This window comes from Spermophilus citellus (assembly GCF_964194105.1).
Source record: "Spermophilus citellus genome assembly, chromosome: 4".
Taxonomy (NCBI): domain Eukaryota; kingdom Metazoa; phylum Chordata; class Mammalia; order Rodentia; family Sciuridae; genus Spermophilus; species Spermophilus citellus.
This window is the reverse complement of record NC_138185.1, coordinates 217322866-217349825: the sequence shown is the minus strand read 5'-3', so window position 1 is coordinate 217349825 and position 26960 is coordinate 217322866. Positions and strand designations below refer to the sequence as shown.

The 26960-nt window shown below is 55.3% G+C and overlaps 1 protein-coding gene and 2 long non-coding RNA genes across 3 annotated transcripts in view; 1 reads left to right on the top strand and 2 right to left on the bottom strand.

Moving 5' to 3' along the window:
• The window catches only part of LOC308646784, a 98566-nt gene that overhangs the window by 21277 nt on the left and 50329 nt on the right, over positions 1–26960 (bottom strand). The gene's annotated exons all lie outside the window — the stretch shown is intronic.
• LOC308646779 (alpha-1-antitrypsin-like protein GS55-MS) lies at positions 16593–25494 on the top strand. The gene is made up of 5 exons (XM_081290172.1): positions 16593–16717; positions 20373–21007; positions 22786–23056; positions 24265–24412; positions 25236–25494. Exons 2-5 carry the CDS (start codon positions 20377–20379, stop codon positions 25422–25424), a joined length of 1239 nt encoding a protein of 412 aa, XP_081146298.1. The 5' UTR covers positions 16593–16717; positions 20373–20376; the 3' UTR covers positions 25425–25494.
• On the bottom strand, positions 21760–26637 carry LOC308646783. Its single transcript, XR_014021489.1, has 4 exons — positions 26549–26637; positions 25856–25997; positions 22944–23036; positions 21760–21905 (listed from the first exon to the last, which is right to left on the bottom strand). It is a non-coding gene; the product is annotated as an uncharacterized lncRNA (long non-coding RNA).

Sequence of the window (26960 nt, the reverse complement as noted above, 5' to 3'; positions counted from 1 at the left end):
ATCCCAAACAGGGCAAGGGGGTAATATCACAAAGGAACAGGTGAGCGTAGCTCCACCCATGGAGCTGCAGGAAGGCATGCCTACGCATGAAGACACGTTTTGTGACATTTTGCTACTTCCAAGATTGGGGCAGCCATTTAGGGCCACTTTGATGAGGCCAGATCATGGGAAGTGACCAACAGAGCCTCGACCAATCAGGAAAGGAAAATGCTGGTCACATGGTGTGGTGGCCTCCCACAATTGGGGATTAGGTATCAACCTGTAAATTTGGGTGCGGAGACAACATTAGCCTGAACTAAGACATCCCTCTTATCCTATTAACTCTCTGTGGAAGTAACCGAAGTCTCCCTAGAAAGAGACAGACTTTGCACCCAGACAGAAAATCAACATACTTGGCTTGTGGCCCACAATGTATGCCAGAACCTACCCCAACCTTGACATAACCAGAGTTTCAGTTTATTCAATAGTAATTCATTAAAAACATTGTTTTCATGTCAAAACAAACAGAGACTTACCATCGAGCAAAAGGTAAAACTTTGTCAAGTTTTCAAAAGAACCCACACTTCAAAGGAACCTACTCTGCTCCAGCCCCCAGGGAATATATAACTACTCCTCCCCGGAGCTTGGAGAAATTCCACCAGAGGGTCTGAAAGCCATCATGCTGCCCACAGGCCCTATGCTGCATGGTGCTGTCTGTTTTGAGCTAGAACAATCCACGGCTGACCAGGTCACTGGGCACAATTCCTGGGCACTCCACATTCCTAGTGAAGAAGGAAACATGTGTCTCTGCACATTTGTTTGGAACCTGGGAACCCTTGATGCTGGAGGGGAGTCACCGCCGGCAGTAAGCTTATCACCATGGCAGGGGGGCTGGCTCACAGACACCCAGAGACACCAACTGTCACACACGTCCTTTTCCTTTCGCTCTGCTCTTGTTCACAGTTACCTCCTGATTTAGTGGCCTCCTCTACTCTCCCCCTCCTAAGCTGGTGGGGCTGCCCAGAGCCGCTCTTCACCATGAGGAAGGATGGAGGGCATGCTGATGAGATCCCCTTGGGGACCCTTGGCTGGCTCCGTCTATCGGCGCACTCTTGGACTCTGCCGCCTGGTAATTCTGCGTGACCACTTGTCCCGCACATCCTCCCTGTTCCTGACACAGTTTCTGTCTCTCCTCGGGAATGTTTCCTATTTTCCCGTTCTACCTAGATGGCAAGGAACATGCATGGAACTCAGAAGCAGCACAGCCTTAGCAGAACAGGCCGACCCCATGGCCTACCTGAGTCTGCAAAAAGAAGAGCTCAGATCTCCTCCTGGCCATTGTGAGAGGTCAGCAGCTGCCCTCAAAGACCAGCTTACAGCGCCCAGCCACACCCGGAGGACATTCTGACGGGCGAATGCCACGCCTGCTTCTCCTTTGGACAAACCACAGACTAGGGTTGGGTCCTCTGTCACCTCCATGACTAGGGGGCCACATGGAAGGGACCTCAGTGTGGTTTGGGGGAGAATTAAATCATGTACTTGCCACTTCTCCTTACCTGACAGGGAAAGTAGATGTCAGTCCTGCTAGAAATGATCAGGCCACTGTTCTCATTATGGCCAGGGAACCGAGAAAGAATGGGGAAAGAAAATCCATAAATAATAAATGACACAGTCTGGATTCAGCCAGTGTCTTCCTGGCTCTCTGACATCCGTCTTTCCTCTGCATTGCCACCAGTTTGAGGGCGGATTGATGAGAATCCAAAGAGACTCTTCTGAATGTTCTTGTTTATCCAGGCCCAGTGCTGGACATTCTGCCCAGAAGAGGGGAACAAAGCTCAGTCTGGGGACTTGGGCTGCTGTGAATGTCCCTGACGTCAGAGGACTTAGAAGGCTCAGAGGACAGAGAAGCAATCGGGTCAGACTCATCTGTGTCCAGACTCTGTGGACAGTGGCGGTCTTTGGAGCTGATGGTGGGCTGCAGGCCTGGCCTCCTCTCGTGGGGAAGGACCAGGTGTGGGTCTCGTGCCAGGGGTGCTGACAGATGTTCTTTAGGTCAGGGGCTTTCCAGTCTGCCACTGGAGGTGACAGAGGACCCAACTAGATGGCGGGAGTAAGATGGTTGGGATACCCCAAAATGACAGCAGCAACCAGCTCAGTGCCTCTGCTCTCACATTCCCAGCCCCAGGTCGCCCCTGGGGGAGAGCAGCCTGGAGAGATGCTGGTGAGCAAATGCACTCCTCCATGTGGGTGACAACTGAGCAGGGCTGCCTGGACGATGTCCAAAGCAGAGGCTCAAAGTCCTGAGGTGAAAAAGGAAAGAAACAAATCACTGCTTCCGGTCATGGCCAGTTTGTTAGAATCACCTGTGCTAGAAAAAATCTAGATTTAAAAAAATTCCTAAAAGTGACATTGATTACAAGATGAGAAGTAGAAGAAACCAAAAACCCAGGGGACAAGCGAGGTAGAAGCTGCTTCTTCCCCCAGGGCGGCCCCGGTCTTACAAAGGCACCCGCTCCTCAGACGCTGGGCCAGTCCTCCAGAGGCAGAAACGCCCCTGCTGACACGGATGGCTCCTGAGCCCTCCTGTCCACGGACACAGGACCGTGTTGTCCACTGGGCTCCTCTTAGGGGCTCTGGATCCCCCGCCATGTGCACATACACACACACACACACACACACACACACACACACACACAGTTAAGAGGAATGAACATAAAGTTACCACTCACCATTTTCTGATGGGAATTAAGAAGACCTGAGTTGACAAATATTGCTCACGATGGCCCCTGGCTTGTCACCAATGTCAGACTCTCTACCACTGGAGGGAAGCAGGACTAGGGGAGGGGTCTTGGTAGCAGGTGACCCATCACACAGATTTTGTTATGGTTTGAGTGAGGTGTCCCCCAAAAGCTCCTGAGTGACTCAGTGCAAGAAGGCTTGGAGGAGAAACACAGCCTTAACCGTACCAGTGGATTGGCCCCTGATGGGATTAATGAGAGGTGCCTGGAGGAGGTGGGGTGTGGCTGGAGGAGGTGGGAACTGGGGCGTGGCTTTGGGGTCTACATTTTGTATCTGGAGAGTGGAGTCTCTCTCTGCTTCCGGATCATTCTGTGAGCTGCTTCCCTCCACCCCACTCTTCCCCCGTGCTGTCCAGCCTCACCTGGAGCCCGAGGAACGGAGCCAGCTGTCCATGGACGGAGACCTCTGCCACTGTGAGCCCCCAAATAAACTTTCCCTCCTCTAAAATTGTCCTAGTCATAACAGGCTGGTTAAAACAGATTCTGACAAGAGAACAGGCGTCACCGTGGGAGGGGGAGGAATCCTGGGCCCTTGGCAAAAGGGCGGGACTGGGACAGAGGTCCCTTCCGAAAAAGGCAGAACTTGGGAGAGCACCCGGCATCCTCTTTGACTTGCTGAAATCCAGCCTGGTTCCTGCAGCGTTTTTCTTTCTGTTCCCCACAGGCAAAGAGGGAGAGTACCACAGAGGCCACGACCACGTCTGATCTGAGGCCACCACATGGCGAAGCCTCCTGCTGCAGGTGACCCTTGGAACTAGCCGAGGGCTGAGTGGAGACACTGGGCTCCTGATTCCAGGCCCTGGGGCTTCCTCAGGCGAAGACCTGGTTGGGAGCCATTAGTGTTTCTGTGTCACAAACAACCTGCATTGAGGTATTGGTGATACTCAGACACACTGCAGCCTGCTCTTGTGGTGAGAGACTGTAAAAAAGGTCAGAAAGTGGCATTCATAGCAGGCTAGGTGGGGAAGAGTGCTAAGGAGAGGAACAAAGAACTGGGAAGGGGACCATAGAACATCCTGGACAGGGGCTTACATTTTAAGAAAGAGTGGCCAGAGGAGGTCTTACTGATGTTTGAGGAAGCCCTAAAGGAAACAAGAAAGGTAATCAAATGGTCTTGAAGGGAACAGAACTCTAGATGGAGAGAACCAGTACAAAGACCCTGGGGCATATTTCAGGAAAACAATGTAAGCCAGAACAGCTGGAGAGGAGTGGGATGGGATGGGCTGCAGGGGTCATGCAGGATGAGGTCAGAGAAGAACAAGAAACTGGGGAGTAGCAGGGGTTGGTGTCCCTGCTCCCTAGTTTGGTTGATTAAAACTGGACTCAGCACTAACCTGCAGTTAGTCTTTGTAAAAACTTCTCTGTTTACTCCAGATTACTGAAGATGTTTCCTGCAGAATAGCAACATGATCTGACGACTATGTCGAGTATAGACTTCAGGGGGTCCCAGACAGGAGTATGAAGATGAATGAGGATGCTGTGGCAATGCATCAATCTGTATTTTATTACCAAAATAAAATGCCTGAGGCTGGGTAGCTTTATTAAAAAAAAAAAAAAAGGTGTATTTAGCTCAGTTCTGGAGATTCAAAGGCAGGGTGCCGGCATCAGTGTGGCTCTGGTGAGGACTTCATGGCAGTTGGTGTCACAATGGCAGAAGCACATGCAAGAGGGAGAGATCATTTGCCAGATGGGAAGCCAACGAGGTTGCAGAGTGGCCAGGATTATTCTTTAAGAATGTGCCTGTCTGAGAACTCACCTGGGGGGCCACCAGAGCTACCTGGATCCCTTCCAGGTATCTAAGCACCTCCCATTCGCCCCCCCCTTAAGGGTCCCACCACCTCAACACTGGTGTGCTGAGGAGCCAGCCTCCAACACATGAAGGCTCGAGAGACGAACCACCTGACACACAATAACCCCCAGCCAGGGACGAAGGAGGCCGGACCTGGCCAGGCCACAGCTGTGGAGAGGGCAGGCTTGTCCCGACTCATTCTGAAGGTTGGGCTGGTGGAGAAGGGAGCTGCCATCTACTGCAGGTTATCCGCTCAGTGTCCCTCAGCTCCTTGTGACCTCTGAGGAGAGTGGACCTGGGTCTCTAAAAGCCTGTGCTCTGGCGGCTGGCCCATCTGGAGCTCTGTGAGTGCAGAGAACCAGAGAGCCCTGGCAGAAGGGGAGGAGGCCGCTGCCCTTCTCCGGTGTCCTCCCTGGACAGCCTCCTGCAGGCTCAGGCCTCCACCACCAGCCGCCAGCGGCTCCCCTGGCACCACTTGGGCTGCTTTGAGGACCGAGTGGCTCTAATGAGATGCCTCCCTGTAAATGGCTTTCCCAACAACCCTAGAAAGTGGGTTTCTAGCAAGTTCTGGAGAGTAGGCTTCAAGAACTGTCTGCCAACACAAGGCCACAGTGACGCCTCTGAGGTTCAGGGACTCATCGCTGACCCTCTCCAGTGAGCCTGGCATCTCAGCTCTGGGGCTTGGGGGCCCTTGGTGTTGGATCTCAGTCTTAAAGGTAGTGCTCTTTCTTTTACCTGCTCTCTTTTTCTTTAAAATCCCCTTGACTTTTTACAAGCCAGTGTCCCCTTATTTCAATTGCTCTTTGCAGTCGGTATCTTTTGTGCGTTAGACAATCCCTGTTAAAATCACTGCCTGTTATCCCTCATGATTGGACCCAGACTGACAGGAAATCATCACTAAGAGTGGACCCAGGAGACGGAGGACCTGGGGTTTTGGAATTCACCCGGTTGTGTCCTTGAGCTGGACCCAGCACCGGGCTCCTCGGCCACATTGGTAGTGTGGGTACACAGTGGCATCAAAGTCAGTCAAGGCTTCACCCGTGCTAGTTGTTGTGACAATCAAGATGACTGTCACCAAAAGCAAAGGGCCTTCTGAGTGCCCATGAGCCCTTAGAGGGTGAGGGCGATGGCCCAGTTCCAGGGCCTCTCTGTTCAAGTCCATCTGAGAGGCAGACACTTGTCTGGTGGCCCCAGAACTGTTTCTTGTCCCCACAGGACTGACGTGGCTGAAAGTCAACCACAGAATTTAATCCAGTGGGTTGCCAAACAGCAGTGACATTGAATTCAGAGTCCCCACAAGTGGCCCCTGTTAATTAGGACGTTGGAACAAAAATGGAATCCTTAAAACTTAGAAAAGGGGCGTCTGCTTGACGAACCTGGAAGTGCTGGACATTTCTCACATGTGTGATAAGAGAGGATGAGAAACTAGGAGGAGAGGAACGTGACGGCCATCTTCTCACGGGTCTCACTTAACCCACCCTTTAGGACGGTGCAGGAGCTGAGTGGATTTGGAGAATGACCTTGGACTACTGCCAACAGTCCCTCGGGCCCACAGCGACAAGGACACAGTGCCCATCACCATCATGTCTGGCTACAGTGAGTGCTTTGACGTCTTTGATAAGGGTGCCCTTGTGAGGTGCCCAAGTTCAGGGGCAGGTGGCCTCACAGAGGAGGTTTCCAGGGCACGGGTGGTCAGGGCTGTGGCTCGAGGTCTTTCCAAGGACAAGCTGCTCAGTGCTCGCTGGGTTTATTTGACAAGTTAAAGGTACTCCTGGTCCACAATAAGTGCTGTTCTCTTCTGTTTTTCCTCCATCTAACAAACACCTACTACTATTTTCTTACTTGTTATCATTTCCTAGAACCTTCTAGAATCCTCCTGTAGGGCCAGGAATCAGTTCTTTCCTGTCTCAGGGCCTTTATACATGCTCTTTCCCCCTATCCAGCATGTTTCTCCATATGTCAGTGATTTGGTTCCTTCTTCACAGATGATTTCCCTGATCACCTCCCTAAGATGGGTCCCCACACACACTTTTATTTTCTGTCATGGATCCTTCTAAATTTCCTCCATATCACAGCATTTCTGTTACTTACTTGCTCATCTTCCTTGAAGACTTTAGCTACTGGCTTATCCTCAGGCCCTCCGTGTCACCGTCCTGTCCCAGTTCTTTGTAGTTTCGATATGCACACAGGTAGACCTCCCCAGTCCCAGAGCTCCTCGTCCCACTGAAGCCACACCCTCCCTGCTGTAGTTGCCAAGACTGTGACCCGTCACTATACTCACTGGACCCACGTGCTCCTTTCCCCCTGATTATACTGGCAGAGGCCACCCCGCAGAGTCCTCCTCACAGTGTACTCCATATGGACCCTGCAACAGCAGGAGATGGAGAGACTCCATCACCATAATTAGCCACAGTTTAGATCTGCTATCACTGTAATCCCCAGGGATCTTCTCCCCTCCCACACCCTCACCGCACCCACTCCCTGCCATCACTCTCCACTAACAAATAGGCTTTTCCTGCAGGACCCCATGTCAGGTCCTCCAGGATGCACACAGGGAAATAAACAGGTTTCCTGTTTTCTAGCACACAGGACAGTAAAACTGTCCCACCCACAGGACAATAAAACCATCTCACCCACAGGACAGTAAAACCATATTACCCACAGGTGCAATAATTTTGAGGAATTTTATCTGAAAGCAGAATAGGACAGTAAGACTTAGGGTCTAGACTTACTTCAAACATATGAAATCATTAGTTCTATTTTTAGCTCACAACAACCAAAATAATAACTTCAATCACTTCAAGGCAAACAGATTTATTATTTTAACTGAAGGACACTTATAATAATAACAATTCTATGGCCATGAGACCGCCTATAAATGTCAATGTCTAATTGTTTTAGTCAGGGTAGGTTAAGTTATGCCTCAGTAACAAACAGCCCTTATGATCTTAGTTGTTTCACAACAGAATGTCTCTCTCATGCCCATTGGCCACTGGATAGAATAATTCTCCGAGCATCCATCCTTCAGGGCATCATATGTGAAGCAACACAGTGGTCTGAGGTCCCCATTCTTAAGGCTTCACTTCTCAGCACAGGGCCGCCATACTGACCATTGTGAGGTAAGATAGACTGGAGTCTATCAGTCCATCAGTCCAGTTGCGTCACCCAGCCTTGCTGCCTGTATTTCCTGAGCTGCAACATGGGCAACTGGGTAAGCATTGCCTCCTGTTTGCCCTCAAAGAAAAGAGAAGCAGACATTGGCAAGCAATGTCTACCCTACTCAGCCTCCTTTTCCAGAAACTTCTACTCAGCCCTCTGTGCCCTGGCATCTGGTTTTCAGAGCCCCAACAGTTTCTTCATGAGGGTCAGTTTATGGCCTGCAGGGGGCAAAGCCGGCACTTGAAATGGCCTGGACCCGTGCACCCTGCTCAGTAGGAGCCTTTGACGTGCGTTCCCCAGGCACTGGCAGGTAAGGACAGTGGGAAAGAGTTGTTGGCTGAACCTAGGAAACAGGGATTCTGCAGGTGGCTCTCGCCACTCTCTAGGCTTGTTGGCCTCCAAACCAGACGCAGGGAGTTGAGGAGAACAATATGTCATCGTTCTTTTTCTCATAGATGCACACATATCTACTGCTCCCCCCGAGAAGCTGGAAAAGGAAGTCAAAACCATTTTCCCCGCTACAAAGGCAGGTAGGAGTGATTTCCACGACACATAAATGCCGAGGGCTGTTCATGTGTGTGTCTGTGCATGCCTTCCCACACACATGCTGAAGGTATAAAGCTGACTGCAATGTCACAGCCCGTTACAGGAAGGGACGGACCCACAGACCTAGGAGAAATGGAGACCCCGTGTTCGTGTACATGGAGGGTGGCACTCTGGGAAAATCTACCAACAAAGACACGAGAGAGGTTTACCGGTCAGGCTTCCTGCCCGGTGTGGTGGACACAGGGCAAAGACCATCAGCTGGCTTCCTGCTGAGGCCGAAGTCCAACGAAAGAGGAGAGAAGCTGCAGAAAACTGTGTGGGATGAAGAGGTTTATTCAGAAACCTCTTCAGTTAAAACTTTGCAATCCCAGGACTCCAAGGGACCCAACCTGACAGAGTCCAGGGGGCCCATGGACAGCTCTCCCCTCTGTGTGCAGGTTCATACACCGAGCTTGAGGTCGCAGGGGACACAGGCTAGCAGCCATGGGTGCAGGTGTGCCCGTTTGATCTGGAGTCGTGGTTTAGCAAGTCACGCCTGGAGGTCTGGTTCCTCATGGTAAAAAGTCACAGTTTCAGAGTTCTGCACAAAGATCCAAACGGGGACCTTGGCGGTGCTGTATCTGCCTGTGAAAATGTCCTTGGAGGCAGAAGTATGGGATTCCCTAAGGTCTTTCCGTGCTAATGAGGCCAGCAGTTAATCCTTAAAGTCCGGGCCCAGGGGTCCCATCCTCAGGGAAGCCTCCGGGATACACACCTGGTACAAACTGCAGGAGGACAGTGAATAACAGAAACTTAACCACCTCTCCAGGCTCCAGGGCCAAAGCCAAAATATGGCGTGCCTATCACGCAGGCCATGGATGTATCGCAACGTAAGCAAGAGAATAAGGAGCCCTGCTGGCTCTCCAGGGCCAAACGCTGCCCCGGTTACTCCACTTCTCTGCCTCAGATGCTCATCGCAGAGGAGAATGACAGGGCTGTGACTCGTGTCCAGGACGTTGGGAGGCAGCCACCCTGGAGATGACTCAGGATGAGGAAACGTGCCAAGGAACTGTTCTACACTCAGACCATTCGGGGTGTCTCCACTCTCCCCAAGCACCCGGAAGCAGGCATGATCCCCACCTTATTGCTGGGATCACAGTGACTAAGCTTCCCTGGGGGAACGCTCAGTAAATAAGCAGCAGATCAGGACCTGAGCCCTGGCTGACCTCCCCACGGAGGCCTTTCCACACCATCAGACTGTTTCCCAACTGAGGGTGTTTGGAGGAAAGCCAGAGAGATCACAGAAAGCACCCCAGAGAGCCACCTTCCTAAGAAGACCTGAAAGAAGCTGTGTTCAAACACAGCATCCTTCCCCTGGGTTCAGCTAAATGAATCAAACTTCCCTTCCTTATAAAGGCCATCTGTCCTTGTGGAGACATGAACAACCCACGGGAACATAAAGAACAAAGCAAAAGTCTCCCCAGCTAGTCAACCTGCATTCTGGATCATCTCTGGTGTGCCTCCTTCCAGAACCTTCTATGCATACACTTTAGTATCATATATATATATATATATACACACACATATTTAATATGTATTTATATAAATATACATATATATAATATATATACTCCCCCCCCCCTTGCGCGGCTTGCTCCCACCTAGCCCCCAGGGAGAGCAGGCTGCAGGGAGGGCCGGACAGCACGTCCTCGCTGTTTGCTCAGCTTGGACCTTCCTGGCGGCGCTGTGGACCTGTGGTGTTTGCCCGCTTGCCCAACTCTGTGACCAAGCAAGGAGTGAGGAGCTGGCCCTGAGAACGGCCCGTGGCGGCATGCACGTCATCCAGGAGTTCTCACCCGATTCCTGGAGCCATTTTGTTCCACCGACCCAGCCCTTCCACAGAATGACTGGATCTCTACTCATCTGCCATCAAAATGAGTCACACAGTCACACAGGGGGACGAAAGGGGAAGCTGCATTGACTGAGCCAGGAAGTTGGGGATCACTGCCTCCACCCTTGTCTCCATCCCATGGATAAGAAGGGCAGTGTCTGGCTCCGGGTTCTCAACTGTCAAGCCAGGTCGGGGACTTGCACTGCGTCTCTGGGACCCTCTCCACTCCATTCCCCCAGGCCTTCAAAGCCAGCAGGAGGAGGCGAGGCTGCAGAGGACAGGGAGCCCCTCTTTTTAAAGGTTTTAATACTCTGGCCTCTCACCAGCCTCCGCACCCAGGAGGAGTGAAAGCTTCTTCATGTGAAGACTACACTGTGCTTTCACACTCATGGGGATTCACTCCTAACACCGCAAATTAGGAACCACCCAGATGTCCAACAGTGGAGGGACCCTGTAGGGTGCTCTCCTGCAAAGCTCAGCACGAAGCCCGAGCAGAACATCCATTCACGTAGCAGGTTAGATGAATCTCCAGATTCATTTAAAGAATCCCAATAAAGAAAAATCCAGATTAAAAAAAATAAAAATCCAGGAAAATAAACAATCCAGATGCTGAAAGGTATGTGATCACCATCCCATTTATATGCAGTCTCAGAAGAGGCAGATCCAGTCTCGGAGGAGAGGAGTCAGGACAGTCATTGTCTTCAGGGGTTAACAGAAGGGACAGGAAGGACTCCCTGGGCTTATTCTGTCTGGCTCAGGGTGGTGGTCACACAGGTGTACACAAATGAACATTTTGTTCTACCGTCCCAGCCCTGAGCTATGCATTTAGGGTTTATGCTTTTACTACATGCAGACACCTCAGTAAAAATAAATCCATTAAAAGTGAAGGCAGGTTAGGCATTGGCAGGGATGAGGGTGGCCAGAGGGAGGGCAGGACTCAGGAGAGGCCCGCTGGCCACCATCCCTGGCCCCCTGCACCTCACCTCACCCCAGCAGCTGTGACAAAGCCCACCTTGCACAGATGTCGGGGACGTGGGAGCTGCTGTTAGATGGGCCAACAGGTGCCTGGTAGCCAATCAGGAAACAGGCTGCTTTTGCTGGGATTATGCCTGTCAGCTCCTGGGCAGGGAGGTCAAGGTGAGCGGACCCTGCACAGGCCAGGTGGAGCCTGGGAGGAGGGGCCAGGCCCTGACGCAGCCGTGGAGCCTGTCAGTTTCCTGTCACTGGACTTTCGCCCATCCTGCTTCCCTACCAGGACTGTCCCTCTCTTCTCCTGGGGTAGACAGTGGGGGAGGCAGAGGCCCAGCCTTGGGTGTCATGGGATCCCAGCCACGGCCATCCCAGGGTGGCACCCAGGCTGCGGCTCTCTCCAGTCTTCCCTTTTAGCTTAAATCACAAATCAACTGGTTGAGTTTTTGGTTGGTTTGTTTGGATGGGAGGTGGCTGATGTGCAGACCTCACAGGTTGGTGAGAAACAGGGCTCTGTGCAAGGTGTCTGGGAGCAGAGAACAGGGGAGAGGAGGGGAGGCGGGAGGGAGCGTGTATCCACAGCATGGTGCTGACCTCTGGTGCCCCAGCGTCCTTCCTGCTCTGAGGAGCAATGGCACCAACATCAAGATGGATGCAGAGCCGGGCGCAGTGGCAGTACGCCTGTGACTCCAGCGACTTGAAGACTGAGGCAGGCGGGTCATGAGTTCAAAACCAGCCTCAACAACTTAGCAAGGCCCTAGGCAATTCTGTGAGACCCTGTCTCCAAATAAAACACAAAAAAGGGCTGGGCATGTGGCCCAGTGGTTAAGTGCCTCTGAGTTCAACCCCCAGTAAACACCGCCATCCCCCCAAAAAGAAAAAAGAAATGGATACAGAATGATCAGAAAGACAGCAAGACATGTCCCGAGCAGAATCTGGTGGAGGGAAGTGTTTGCAGAATTGACACTACCTTGCAAGGTCTGAGGAGCCTCAGCCTGCCTGACACACTCCAAAGAGCTTACAGAACCCACAAGCGCCCTGGTGCCCATCAGTTTCCCGTCACTGGACTTTCACCTATCCTGCCTGCTCTACCGAGGAATATTCCTGTGGGTTGTAAAATTCTTGCTTAACCTTGGCAGAGCATTAACCTTTTCTAAACTGTGCCCATGTTTTTCCGACTCGCACATCCATCTACTCTCCTGACCCTGATCAAATACATCTGCTTTATTTGAACCTCTGTTATGACTTTTTGGCTCACCAGAGGGAAGAACGGCACCCACTGCCCTGGACCAGGGGAGTTAATAGACAGGACGTGTCTAAAGCAGAGCCTGGTAGGAAGTAGGTGCTCAGGAAAGAGCAAGCCTGACGCAAGAGGTCGCGCCCTGCCTCAAGCCAGCGCAGGGGTGTGCAGCAAGAGACTCAGTAAAACGGGTCAAATGGAAAATTCCCAATGTCAACAAGGAAAAGTCAACAGGGCAGATGGACACCGGAGCCAAGGTTGAGTTGAGCAAGTTCTGAGCACCAGCGGCCCACACAGAGCGGACAGCTGAACACCCCACGCAAGGCCAGCCCTGCACACACAGCCCTGCCTGCAGCTTCCAGAAGGAAGGCTGTCACCCCCTGCATGTCTTGGCACCGGAGACAATGAAGATGTGCCTGGACATGGTGTCACGTCCAGATTGCTGCGGGGAGAAAAGAGATCTAAAAGGACTTTTTGGACCAAAACATGACAAGTTGATCATTAAAAAAAAAAAAAAAATTGTTAGTTAAATGGGACAGATTGCATCTCCTAAGAGCCACCAGTCCGTTATGGCCATTAGAGCTTGAAAAGAGTGAAGTGAAACTAAAGCTGGAGTCAAACATCAGTCCCATTCATTTTAACAAGAAGGCCAAGCTATGGATGTGTCTTTGATTCTTCTGTTAACTACACAGTGGGCCACGTTGTGCAGATTTGCCTTGCTTCTCTCCTCTGAGGGTGGATGAGAAGTGAAAACAAGAAGCCATGAGGCCATTGGCTCCAGAGAAAGCAGAAATTACCCTTGTGTGGGCAGCAGGCTTGGAGGTTGGGCACAGAAGACGAAAGTGTCCACTCGTCCTTGTAGGTTGCAAATTGGTTGATTTGCAAGGTGTGAGGGTGGGGGTGAAGAGATGGTGCTTTGATTCATCTCCTGGGGTATAAGTTCTGGAATAACTAGGTATAAACAAGTTAGGAGAAGACAGATCCAAGTGTCGGCTCTGCCAACCCAGCAGGGCTGTGTGGAACGCCCCACAGACATCACCTCGCTAAACCCTTTCAAGAACTGTGTGCAAAAAGGACTCATCTCCATTTTACAGATGGGGAAACTGAGGGTCAGAGAAGTGTACAAGAGCCCTGCCCCAAATCCCCAGGCTTCCTGGGGTTTCAGGCACCCCACTACCTCCTCAGCCCCTCTCAGATGCTCAGAAAGATGCTAAATATACCTGGCCCCTCCCTTCAGGAAGCAAAATGAACACCAGCTACCAAGAGGTGGATGGCAGCCTTTCTGGATAAGCAGAAGCTGCAATCTGAGGCATTTTCCCTGGGCACAGAGTGCTGCCCTGTTAACCTGGGCCAAACAGAGCCGTCACTCCTCCTCGGAGCCTGGGACCCACCTGAAAGGTCACACCCATGGCCCGCAGTGGTTAGCAGCAACGTGGGGCCCGCGTGTGCCCGGGCTGCCTGAGTGTGTGCCCGGGCTGCCTGAGTGTCTGCATGCTATGGCATTTTCTCTTCCCAGTCCTGGAGGAAGTGACAGGTCAGCCCTGTTCCACAGATGAGGAAACGGAGGCTCGGAGGGTTACGTGGCCCCAGATCTCACAAAGAGGGAGTGGTGGCAGGAAGGCATGCACCCCAATGCACACACCTGACATGCCACCACCACTGACCTACACTGTCCCCTGCTTCCCAGAAGGGAGCCAGGGCCTGGGAGGGTGAGCGTGGCATGGGCGTGTCCACATGTGCGCCTTGGGTGGCCGGTGGGGGCACAGGCTGGGTCTGCACTAGAACTCTGACGACGGGTCAGCTCCCCCGAGGGCCATCAGGCCCGCTGCCTGTCCTTGATCCACTTGGCCTGAGGACCCTTCCACAGCCTTCCTTGCTGCGGACTCCACTCCACCGGGAGCCCCCACCCCCAGCCTTATGGAGCCCCTGTCTACAACCAGCCCTAGAACGGCCCATGGTGCATTCACCCCCAGGGAGATAGTTGGAGGCTCAGCAGCTAACTCCAGGTGTGACCAGTGGACAAGACTTCCCCCCACTGCAGCCTGGCATCTGTGGAGCTGTTTCTTCAAAAATGGTCATGGTCCCTGCGCCCCCTGAGAATTCTGGCCTGTTTCCCCAGATCCTCCCAGCCCCTCCTTCCTACCATGGTGTCCAGAACAGGGCGAGGGCTGAGCCCTTGACCCCAAGGGCCCGACCCCTAGATCTGAGCCCCTTGAAGGCCCTGACAGCCCCCCACTTTCTTCATTCCTCCTCCAACTGCCACAGTGGCCCCCTGGGGTCCCTTCTGGGACCTGCAACACACGCCCCCCAGAACACACAGACCCTCCTGCCTCGTGGGGCACAGATGGGCCTTTCAGAGCACTTTGCTCCCTCCCCTCTGCAGCTGCCTCAGAAACCTGCCGAGATGTCGGTGCCAGGCTTGGGGCCAGTGAGTGAGGCCTGTCGGTTCCCGTAACCCTCTCAGCCAGCGAGACTGTGCCCTCTACAAAGGTACAGGGGACCATTCCCTTCCAAGTGTGGGTGACACATCCTGGATCACAGGGCCTAGACCCAGAAGCAGAATGGGTGACCCGCAGCACTGCCTGGGCCCCCTGGACGGCCTGGGTGCCCTGGCGCAGAGCAAGGCCCCTTCCTGCCCTGGCTCTTCGCCCCTGCTGGATGTGGCACCCCTACCACAGGAGCGTCCTCCCTTGGGGCAGAGACAGGAGCTCCTGTCAACCACCAGGGTGTCGCAGGCACAGGAGGGTGGCCCGCAGCACTGCCAGGAGTCCCAGGGAGAGGGGCAGCCACCTCTCGCTGACACCCTTACCTACCTGAGGGGGCAGAGGCGCAGCAGGGAAGGTGGGGCATCTGGTACAGTGACAGATGGGAGGGACAGCTGGGCTTGGAGGGAGGCCATTGTACAGATGAGACACCAACATTGAGGCCCAGGAAGGGGAAACAGGCCCAGGAGTACGGAGGCCTCCCCCTCAGCCACAGCACCCTCAGGAGAGGCCAGGGCCCGAGGGTGGAGGAGGGCTGAGCTCAGCTTCCCTTTCCTGCAGGGGGATGGGGTGCATGTTCCCTCACAGTGTCACTGAGAAGGCCAGGAGGAAAGTTCCTGAAACGCCCCCTCAGGCCCAGTGACATCAGGGAGACCCACTGGCGAGGGACAGCCCCAGGACCAGGCTGTGAGCTTACCTGGGACTGCCACATCTAGTCCTCAAGGCAGCCAGAGAGGTGGGGTCCCCATGTTAGAGGTGGGGAAACTGAGTCACAGAGAGGCTAAAGGACTTGACTGGGCTCCCTGGCCTGGACCTGAGTCTACCAGACAGTCCTGTGGGTCCTCTGGACACCCACAGGGGGGCCAGAGGGCACCCACCATTCTCTCAGGGCCTGCAGAGGGCGGTGTGTGAGATTCAGGGCCAGATGAAGTTTTGAAAGGGATTGCAATCAAGAGGGACCCTATTAGCCTCAACCTTGCACCCCCCAGCCCACCTGTGAGGGGCAGTTCCCAAGGAAACTTCAAGGGTCTTCTCTGGGTCAGGTGTTCTGGGAGCCAGAAGCAGAATCAGGCCTGGGACCAGCCAGAGATGGCACCTCCTCCTGCTCAGGGCCACTGGATGGCAGACTGGACAGAGGGCCAGAGAGATCCAAGCCACAAGCCTACTGTGTTCCACCACTGGACCCAGGTCTGTCCTGACAACCGCACCGGGCATCGGGGCTTCCCAGCCCATACTGAAAACGCCTCTATGCTCAGAGAGGTGAAGAGGCCTGCCTCAGACAGAACAGCTCTTCTCGACTCTGCAGCCCTTGGCCGGGCTGACGGGCACCATGGACAGGGTATCACAACTGTGCCCCCTCAGTCATGCCCCATTCATCCTTCAGGGAAGTCAAGACAGTGTTTGCATGTAAGGCTGGAGGGGTGACTGCAGGAGCTGCCTCACGACTTTGGTCCTCAGGTTCCCCATCCGTCAAGTGGGCTCATGCTGCTCTGAATGCCAGGGCATCCGGGTTCCGGCACCAGGCATGTCCAAGCAGCTGGCTCAATAAACAGTGGGTCAGCCCCGAGAATCCCTGTGGCGACACCGGGCAACTCCATGGTGCTGTCCCAGACTCACAGTGGTGACTCACACCCCTCGGACACATGGCACTGCAGAGGCTGGGCACCCCTTAGGCAGCACCGAAGGCAGCGTGGGTGGCAGCTGGGGATCTGGCCGATGGACTTAGGCCTTGTCTGTTTGCTTCTCCGATAACCAGAGTGACCTTGGCTAATGTCCACTACAGCCTCCCCCATTGCCCCTCTGTGTCCACTGCTTAAATACGGACAAGGACAGGGCTCTGCCTCCTCAGCCCCCGTCACCACACCGGTCCTGGGACAGTGAGTGGTGAGTATGCCTTTCCCTGGGGACAGCCTCTGGGAGCCTCTGGGTCCCAAGCAGGCAGAGGCAGGACGTAGGCAGGGTGGACGGGGCAGGCTGCAGCTGGGCCTCCTGTCGTCTTAGCCACGGTGGCCCCTAAGGTCCCCTCCTTCTCCCCCAGCCACCCCAGAGCCAGGAAGTACCTCTGGTGGGTCAGGGTCACCAGCTCTCCTGAGCAGTGGCAGAGGGCATCTAGCTCACAGCCCTGGGGAGCCGAGGTGCGGCCACAGCAGTTGCGGGGACAGTGGCTCTGGTGGCCTGGCCTTTCCTGCCACTGTCTCTTGGCAGCCTCTGCAGCCCCTTTGCCTGGGTGAGAACCTTCCTTTCCTTCTGCAAATGAGGACAGAAGGACACGGAGGGCAGCCAGGAGCTGGCTGGCACGTTCCATCACCTCCAGAGGCGCCCAGGGACAGAACCAGGACAACCTCCCCCCACGGGCCGTGGTTCTGAGCCCACCTTGTGCACCCAGGGGAAGGGGAGCCCTAGGAAGGCCACCTTCATGGGGTTAGAGCTGACCTGCCCCAGTGACCACTCTGAGCCAGCTGCCGCTGAGCTCAGTGCACATAAGAACACATTTCAGCCTCACAGCCCCTCTGAGGTGGTTCTGTGGTCATTCCATTTACTGATGGGAAATTGGGAACTCAGAGGTGGAAAACTTGCTCCAGATCACTCAGTGCCCAGTACTCAAACTCGGGCACTGGGCTCCAGAGCCCATGCTGCTGACCTTGGCCTATTGTTGAATGCTTCTCTCGGGGCTCGGGCCCTAGTTGGAGAATAGGAAGCCTGGTCTGGCCTGGAGGCCTCTCAGCTGCTCTGTGACCTTGGACTGTAGCTCAGCCTCTGGAGCCATTGAGCAAGGCCTAGAAAACTGTTTTCTTCCTCTTACCTCATCGTCACCAGCCTGGGTTTCTGGAGTGTTGGTGACAATGATGTGACAATGATGGTGACCCTGGGCTGATGTCTGCTCTGCCATAGAGTGAGGAGCAGGCAGACGATGTGCAGACAGGTGGATCAAGTGGAAATGCCCCCTCAGAAGCAGCTCACTGCTGAGCAGAGCCCCTGTCTGACCTGGGGCAAGTGGCCACCAGCAGGCACCCTGCAGGTGTGGGAGCTTCCCCAGGGCCAGAGCCACCTGCTGGTCACCTTGTTTGTGCCTCACTTCTTCCTTCAGAAGTTCTCCTCCCCACTGTAAGGACAAAAAGGGGAAGTCATTTACCAAGGCCACTGTCACCAGGGGGAAGGGCTGGCTCATACTGGGCTTTGGTGCTTTCCATGGGTTGTGACCTCAGGTCAGGGCTCCTTCCTGGACCCTGCCTCCTTGCTCTGGGTCAACAACAGGAGCAGAAATGGTGTGAGATGAGCTGGTTTGGGGGTTCCTCCCTCTCCCTGCCTCACACTGACTGCTCCCACCCACACCCCCATCCAGAACCATCAGGGTGCTGCCTCCAGTCCTTTGGCTGAAAGCTTGGCCTCCATGTCTGTACCTGAGGGCTCCAGTCCACCCTCTGCAGCTGGCCTGCTCAGCTTAAGACTTTGGGGGTGCAGGGTGCTGCCTATAGTAGTAGTCCAGGGGGAGCACGTCTTGGGCCCCCGAGGTTTTCAGGAACAGACCAGGAAATAGAGTGAACCCAGCAGGAAGCTTGGGGTCACTGTCAGGGTCTGGGTCTGACATCCATGAAGCCTGGATCCCACGGGCAGGACTGTCTCAGCCCCTGGTCCCAGAGGAGAAATCCAAGGCTTGTTCCACCTTTGCCTCAGCTTCTCTGTGCAGCCTTGGCCTGGCCCTGACCCTCTCTGTCCCTCAGACCCTCACTCTAAAGGGAAGAAATCAGAGGAGGTGAGGTGACATGAGAGGTGGGTGGAGGTGCTCACCTGGGCTGGACACCTTCCCCCACCACCCCCACTGCATCCTCTCACCTCCTGACAGACACCCCTGTAATTTAGACTCCAAGGTTTGTGCACAGAGGACATCATTCATTTGGCTCTCTCCCAACTCCCCTTCATCCAACTTGAGAGTGAGGTTATGGATCGGTGCTGGCTCCGACCCTTGCTCAAGGCCAAGGGTACAGCAGTGGCCCTGCCCAGGCCTGACACCACAGCCACTGGCCTTGAGGCCACTCACCACATGTCCCTACCCTGCTGAGACCCACCCATCTCCTGACCTGAGGCTCTGAAAGATGTTGACTTCCACCACCATGAAGGCTCAGCCAAGACCAGCCGGGCAGCACAGGGACAGCCAGGGACACATACGACCCCTTTTAGCAACATCTTTAGTGCTGACACACAGCTAGTTAAAGAAAAAGACAAAGGTGTGTTCCACAGCATGTGGCTGGCTCTCTCTGGATTATTTAGACATGAAGGCCAGGAAAAGAGGTGGTGGAAAAACAGCTTTCACTTCCCTTTTATGTCTGGGTGGAAAGAAGCATTTCCAAACGTCACGGCAACAAGTGGAGCTCAGGGTTTATCATTCCCAACTCCTTCTCCGTAGGTTTTCCTGGCTCAAAGTCAGGGGTGCAGGTCTCTCAACCCTATTAGCTAAGGGCTGCTCATGGCTTCTCCGCAGCTCAGCCCTCGGGTTCCCCAACTGTATGGAGAGCAGGTTGAACTGACGGGCTCCTGAAGAGCAGTGCTCCCCACAGAACTGGTGGTTCATCTCCTGGGCAGAGCTGGAGCCTTGGGAGCTCTGGGGTCAGGGCTCCATGGCTGTCCACGTGTAGCTCAGGGTGACACTGCCCTCCACCACCTCTAGGAAGAGCCTCCTCCCCCTGGTCCAGCCACAGGCCCTGCCCTTGCTACTGCCTCATCCTCAGCCATGAATCACAGACCCTCACAGCCCGTCACCCAAAGGCTTTGAGGTGGCAACACCTTCCAGCCCCCTCCCTCAAGGGGAAACTCCCTAGGAGCCCTTCAATGCACTTTGGGGGTTGAGACTCCTTGAATTGTCCCAGGAACCCCCACTTTATATGTGGGGCCACACAAGGAGCAGAGAGTTCTAATAACCTGTCCTGGCTCACACAGCTGGGGAGGGACAGGGCCCTCTAGCTCCCCCAGTGTCAGCAGGTGAACCACACAGGATGCTCGCCCACCTTGGGGCTGAGGTCACAGGGCAGCCCCTCTTCACTCAGGGCTGAGGCTCCGTCAGGGTCAGGTGGGGACAGCCCCGGGGGCTCTAGCACAGCTCCACCATGTCCTCAAGGGGTCCAAGTGCAAGATGCTTCCTCTGCAGGCAGCACGTTCCCCACAGGACACAGCCTCAAGGTCACTGCAGCTGCCAAGTGGACGGGCCAAGGGGGTGGGCTCAGGACTCCGCTGGCCAGTGCCTGAGCTGGTCCCCTACTGCACTTGCTGGCTGACGCTGGACGAGCACCTGAACCCCTCTAGGCTTTGGAGAACAGTTGTCCCCACAGGACTGTGAAGGAAGCAGAGAATTCACACCCTTTAGGGCTCAAGGCAGCCCTGCGTCTCCCTGGGGGTTTGCAGTGATGCAGGTGGAGGAAGGGCTTGGCACAGGCTGGGCCATCTTGGAGCTCACTACACCCTGGTGGCTCTGCATGGTGTCCGTCCAATCCAGGGAGAGTCATTCTGGGCCAAACTCAGGCCTCTGACCTCCTCTGCCTTGCAGGACGATGCCATCCTCTATCTCGTGGGGCCTCCTGCTGCTGGCCGGCCTCAGCTGCCTGGTCGCTGGCTCCCTGGCTGAAGATGCTCAGGAGACAGATGCATCCAAGCACGACCAGGAGCACCCAGCCTCCCACAGGATCGCCCCGAACCTGGCCGACTTTGCCTTAAGCCTCTACCGTGTGCTGGCCCATGAGTCCAATACCACCAACATCTTCTTCTCCCCTGTGAGCATCGCCACGGCCTTGGCCTCACTCTCGCTGGGCACCAAGGCTGACACTCACACCCAGATCCTGGAGGGCCTGGGCTTCAACAACACGGATATCCCGGAGGCTGACATCCACCAGGGCTTCCAGCATCTTCTCCAAACCGTCAACAGGCCCAACAGCCAGCTCCAGCTGACCACCGGCATCGGCCTCTTCATTGACCACAATCTGAAGCTGCTGGACAAGTTCTTGGAGGATGTCAAGAACCTGTACCACTCAGAGGCCTTCTCCACCAACTTCACAAACACCGAAGAGGCCAAGAAGCAGATCAACACTTATGTGGAGAAAGGGACCCAAGGAAAAATTGTGGATTTGGTGAAAGATCTGGACAGAGACTCAGTTCTCGCCCTGGTGAACTACATTTTCTTTAGAGGTAAGATGAGTCAATCAGCCTGAGTGGGTTCCCATGGAAACCCCAAAGCTGTCTTCCATCCACCAGTTCTGGAACTTTCCTTGGCAGCACTGTCTGCGCTGTGGCACGGCCTCTCACAGTGGCTCCTCAATCTTCCATGCCTAAGCCCTGAAATGTCTTCCACCATCAGTTAAGTTAGGAAAGTGTTGGTAAAACCGTCAGAATCATTGACTTTTCTGCAAGAGGCATCAGAGTCCTGAGTGTCCTCCTGCTTACTGGGGACCCCACAGGGAGGGCCACGTGTAATGTTTCCTGACTAGAGAGCCACCGATGCACCTTGTGGCAGGTGGTGGGAGGGAGTGGCCTTCCAGGGAAAGTCCTTGGAACAACTCTTGATGTGGAGTGTGGCAGCTGGGGGTGTGCAGGACCTGGGTCCACATCCTGCCTCCCCCACTCCATGGCCTTGACATAGGACTAGCCATCTCACCTCTTGGGATGTGACTGTCCTATCTTGTCATGGACAATGTTGGAGATCTGAAAGGAGTACCCAAGCCACACATGGGATTGTGGGGATCTGTCACAGCTGAGTACCTGGCAGGGACCCTCAGCCTGCCCACCTGCCAGGACTCCACAGGACCCAGGACCTAAGGCAGCTTCCACTGCCCCAGGGCAATGGCCTCAGGTTGTCCTGGGAAGTCAAGGTGTTTTACTGAGCTTTTCACCACTGTCACTTAAAGACCCACCAGAACAGTTTTAGAGGAGGAAACGTTTATTTGTGCTTCACAGTTGCAGAGGTCTCAGTCTCTATGTGTCTAGCTCCATTCTTTGGGGCTCAGGGTGAGGCAGGACATCATGGCAGAGGAGTGTGGGGGAGGGAAGCAGCTCACATGGTGATCAGGAAGCAGAGAGAGACTCCACTCTGCAGAGACAACATATATACCCCATAGCCACACCCCCAACGACCCCCGAATACACACCTCCTCCAGCCTCAGCCCACCTGCCTCCAATTACCATCAGGGATTAATTCACTGATTAGGTTAAGGCTATGGGCAGTCATTTCTCCTCCTAAGCACCCTGCATTGTCTCAAAAGTGAGCTTTTGGGGGACACCACATCCAAACAATAGCACAAGGCCAGGGTGACTTCTTCCTCACCCTGGGTCTCTTGTTCCTGGGCAGAGTCTTACAGTACAGAGCCTCAGGCCACCATCAACATGACTGAGGGGCCAGCTCTGCTGCACTTAGGGCAGGTCTCAGTCCTCCCAACTCCATTGAGACATGTGGGCTCAGGGTTCCCTGCACTACCCTCCCAATTTGGTGGCCTAGAGGGTGAGGAGCTCTTGCCTAGAAGAGGTGGGCTGCCTGGACATCTGTGCTTCTCATGTGAGTCCAGGACAAGGATTTAGGGTGCACTGAATGTTTGCCCTGAGTAACAACTGAACTGCCAACCAACAAGGATCCTGAGGTACAGGAGAAGAGTTCCCACTGTAGGACTGGGACCAGAGCTTTCACTTAATCCCAAGCCGCCCTTCAATGAAAATATAATTTTAATCAAATGCTCATGGGCACACTCAGGAGGCGTCTCCATGGCAGCCTGCAGGATCTAGGAATCCCAGCTGATCCTCTAGTCCTGAACACCCCTCACTCTTTCCCCAGCCTGGAGGGGTTGGAAGCCCTCCTGCCCAGGATGGAGCAGAGGTGGGTGAGGAGCTTCCCACCAGGCAGGCTGAGGGCGCCTCTGCTCTCCTCCCACACCCAAGCCTCCATCCCACCCACTGCCATCCACCTTCCCTCTGTCCAGGCAAATGGGAGAAACCCTTCGAGGTAGATCACACCAAGGAAGAAGACTTCCACGTGGACCAGGCCACCACCGTGAAGGTGCCCATGATGAACCGTCTGGGCATGTTCGATCTGCACTACTGCCCCACACTGGCCAGCTGGGTGCTGCAGATGGACTACCTGGGCAACGCCACCGCCATCTTTCTCCTGCCCGACCAGGGGAAACTGCAGCACCTGGAGGACACCATCACTAAGGAAATCCTCGCCAAGTTCCTGAAGAACAGGGAGAGCAGGTGAGTCCAGGCAGGGACCCGCTGGAGAGCACAGGCACAGACTCAAGGTCCCTCAGGATCAATGCATCAGAAGACAGCACAGGCAGCAGGGGGACCATCCCTGGGGCCACAGCTACAGGGAATAACCCTGTGCTACAGGAAATGCCAGGGCGCAGCTCAGGGAGCCACTGAGAAGGGACAGTGGTCAAAGGGTGGGGCACATATCCAGCTGGAGGGGGGACTTCCCTCCAAGAATGTACATGGTCCCCTCCCAAAATCCAGGGCCTCACCGGGGCACTGACACTAGCACATGTTGTGGCAGAATCAAGGACAAAGGCCTGGGCCTGCAGGTTAGGGCTGCAAGAGGGAGGACTTCCTGTAGGACCGGCCGAGGTGCACAGGGGAAGCACCTGCATGGAAAGGCCCAGAACAGGAACAGGCAGCGCTGGGAGCTCAGGGCACTTCCCACAGGCTCTGTTTTTCTGTCGCATCTCAGGCTGGTTCACTTGTCCCAGGAGCCACATAGCTGGGTATGTGACAAAGAGCAGGTGCACTGTCCTGAGCCCAGCCTTGGCCACTGGTGGAGGAGGCACATTGCAGACAGATGTGACACACGTCCAGGTTAAACTGCACTTGAATGGTCACCATTGCTGTCCCACCCAACCCTCCTGAAGTCCCCGCACTCAGGCTGGGAACAGAGTACAATGCAACCTGGGACTGGTCCCTGAGGCTTGGTGCCAGTGTGCAGCCTCAGCACAGGTCCCTGGTCTTGTCACTGTCCCTGGGGACACCAGATGAGCCTGCAGCCTTGGGTTTTGGAGGTGACAATCCTCTCCTTCACTGAGCCTGTGTCCCTCAGTCCTGCTGCACTGACCCATGATACCCTGGGCCAGAGGCCCTGGGGAGGCTCTGGCTGGGCAGGCTGGTGTGACCACGGGCTACAGGATGACACCTGCTTCTGGGAGGACATCCTGAAACTGCCTGGAGGGCTCCTGGGGGACGGGGTGTGCAGGGGCCACAGGACAAGATGTTCCCACTGACAGGAACATTCTCCATGCCAAGTGTTCAGGAAGCTAAAGGTAAACAAGCCAAAGGACTTCTATGGCTGTGGGTGGGGACAGGGCATGAAGCAAGATAACCAATCAGGAGAGAAAACACTTTCAGAGCACTTTGGGTCCATTGGAACCCCAGAGACTCTGTGAACCCCTCATTTCCTATCTTCATACTAGCTCCGTCAATTTATACTTCCCCAAACTGAACATCTCTGGAACCGTCGATCTGAAGCCTGTCCTGACAAGTCTGGGCATCACCAACGTCTTCAGCGATAAGGCTGACCTGTCTGGGATCACGGAGGACGCTCCCCTGAGGGTCTCCCAGGTGAGGATGGCCATGGTTCAGGGGTCTGCAGGCCAGAGTGGTGGGGGCCTGCTCAGGCCTGAGGCTGACGAGGGGCCAAGGGACATAGCAAGGGCCAGGTGAGTCCTCCTGAGGATGCAGAGCTTCACCAGCTCTGACAGGGAGGAGGACAGAGCCAGGGAGGTGGCCTCCTGTGCTGCAGGTGTTCTAGGGACTTCCCCGAAGAGCTCACTGACCCTTGGCCTTTCCCTCTCCCAGGGCCATGGAGTCCTTGGGCTTCTGTTTACTCACATTAATACTGAGAGGCTTAGGCTCAGTGACTTCAGGGAACGTTCTGGAATCTTCCATCTGTGACATTAGAGCTACTTGTGAACCAGCAAATCTGAATCATTCCTGAGTCCAGTGGGCCACTTGCTAGAAAAAGGTGGAGGGGACCAAAAGCAACTGCAGGTCCATGTGGGTGGCTTTCTATAGGGGTCTGGGCGCTAGGAAGGTCACCACCAGTGTCCCTGTGCTGAGGACCTCCTAGCCCTACAGGGGGAGGGGATACATTGGAGGTGACATGGAGGCTGATGGTCTTCCTCTTGTGCCCTGAGATCACATCCAATGGCCAGAGAGATGGAGGTCAGGAAAGGAGGGGGAGGGAGCAGGCTGAGTCAGGCAGAGGCTGAGATGGGTGGGGGGACCTGAGTGACCCACTTGGAGCCTAGGACAGCACAGGCTGGTCCAGCAGGAAGGCCCTGGTGAGGTCCTGTTGGTAGGAGGCTCCCACGTGGGGCCTTGCTGCAGCCTGGAGTTGGGGGGCAGCAGGACCTCAGAGCCCCTCTGCTTCTCTCCCCTCCAGGCCCTGCATAAGGCTGTGCTGACCATCGATGAGAAAGGCACAGAGGCTGCGGGGTCCACGTTTTTGGAAATGATGCCCATGTCTCTTCCCCCTGACGTGAAATTCGACAGGCCCTTCCTCTTGATCATCTATGAGCACTCCACCAAGAGCCCCCTCTTTGTGGGGAAGGTGGTGAACCCCACACAGTAGCCACCTCAGGCTCCAGACCCTGGTCCCTGCCCGGCTGGGCCCCTCCCAGATGACATTAAACAATGGCTGGCCTGGCCAACCCTGACGCTGTGGTCTCTGTGTCTCCCTGTGTCCTGAGGTCATGTGAGGACTCCAGGTCACAGCACCTCTCAGTGACACTGTGTCAGGTGTGTGCTGGTCAATGGTGACTGGCTGAAACCATGTTCTGCGGGTCCTGAGCATGTCCATTCTGAGATCTCTAGTCCTGTCTGGGAATCCTGAGGGGGTCTGTGGCCCAACCGCAGCCCGAGGCCCAGGGTCCACCCAGCACCCCATGCCCCCTCCCACCCATGGGTGGCCACACCCACCCAAGAAGCCTCACCTATTAGTCAGCCTTTGTGCTCCTCTGACTAAAGACCCGACCAGGACAATTCAGAGGAGGAAACGTTTACCGGGGGCTCACGGTGGCAGAGGCCTCAGTCCACACACAGCCAGGTCCATTCCTCAGGGCCAAGGTGAGGCTGACCCCCATGGAGGAAGGGTGGGGGGAGGGAAGCGGCTCACGTGGGGATCAGGAAGCACAGAGAGACTCCACTGAACAGATACAAATATAACCCCAGAGCCATGTCCCCTGTGCCCTCCCCTCCAGCCACCCCCACCTCCCTCAGTGACCCCCAGGTAACCCCTCAGGGAGGACTCACTGATGGGCTTTAGGTCCTCACAACCCTCACTTCTCCTCTGAACCTTCTGCAGTGTCTCCCTCGTGAGCTCTGGGGACACCTCACATCCAACCATGACCCTCTGTGCCCCAGACCTGGCCGCTCACACCCTGGCTTTGAGTAGCTGTGACTACAGCCACAGCAGGGAGGTGACATGACCCCTCTCACCACACTGTCCCCTCCCCAGACCTGGCCGCTGGCCTCCCAGGGCATGTCCTAGGGGGGTTGGAGGAGGTGTGAGGAGCCTTCCTCAATGGGCTGGGCCAGGACACTGACCTCTGTCCTTGTCTTTCCATAGCTGCCCAAGAGGCTCACACGTCCCCTCTTGGAAGAGCCTCTGTCCCCAGTGAGCAGGAGGGGCTCTGTGTCACTGTCTCCCCCTCAAGCTCACCAGGCCCCAGGCCCCCAGGTCCCTAGGCCACTTACCCTGTGTCCCCTCTCCCTAGTCCTGTGCCATGGCCCCAGGGATGGCTCCTAAAGGTCACGGCAGGCTGCGTTGGCTGTGGCAGGGCAAGGACAGCCCCCCTGGGACCCCAGCCCTCCTGCCCTGCCTGGGCCCTCACTGGGGCGTGTGCACCTGGCCCCTCCTCCAGGGTTCCCTGGGTCCTCAGGACAGCAGGAGGTCTGGTGGGTGGCCCAGGCTGTCCTGGAGCAGCCCTGCCATGGGGCACCCTGGCCCCTTCCACCCTCAAGGCTGCTGGGCTGAAGTAGCTGGGAGCCCAGGGCTCGGGGTCCCCTTCTCCTGTGGCCGCACTGACACCTCAGGGCCATCTCAGCATCACCCCTCACCTCTCATGGGAGGAGGGTGGACATGACGTCCTAGGTGGAGTCCTGACAC

What these genes read in the sequence shown, in the direction of transcription:
- LOC308646779 (XM_081290172.1), top strand. Translation starts at nt 20,377, where the DNA reads ATGCCATCCTCTATCTCGTGGGGCCTCCTGCTGCTGGCCGGCCTCAGC. An exon ending in GAACTACATTTTCTTTAGAG is followed by an intron (nt 21,008 to 22,785) that starts GTAAGATGAGTC and finishes CCCTCTGTCCAG; the next exon opens with GCAAATGGGAGAAACCCTTC. An exon ending in CTCCCCTGAGGGTCTCCCAG is followed by an intron (nt 24,413 to 25,235) that starts GTGAGGATGGCC and finishes TCTCCCCTCCAG; the next exon opens with GCCCTGCATAAGGCTGTGCT.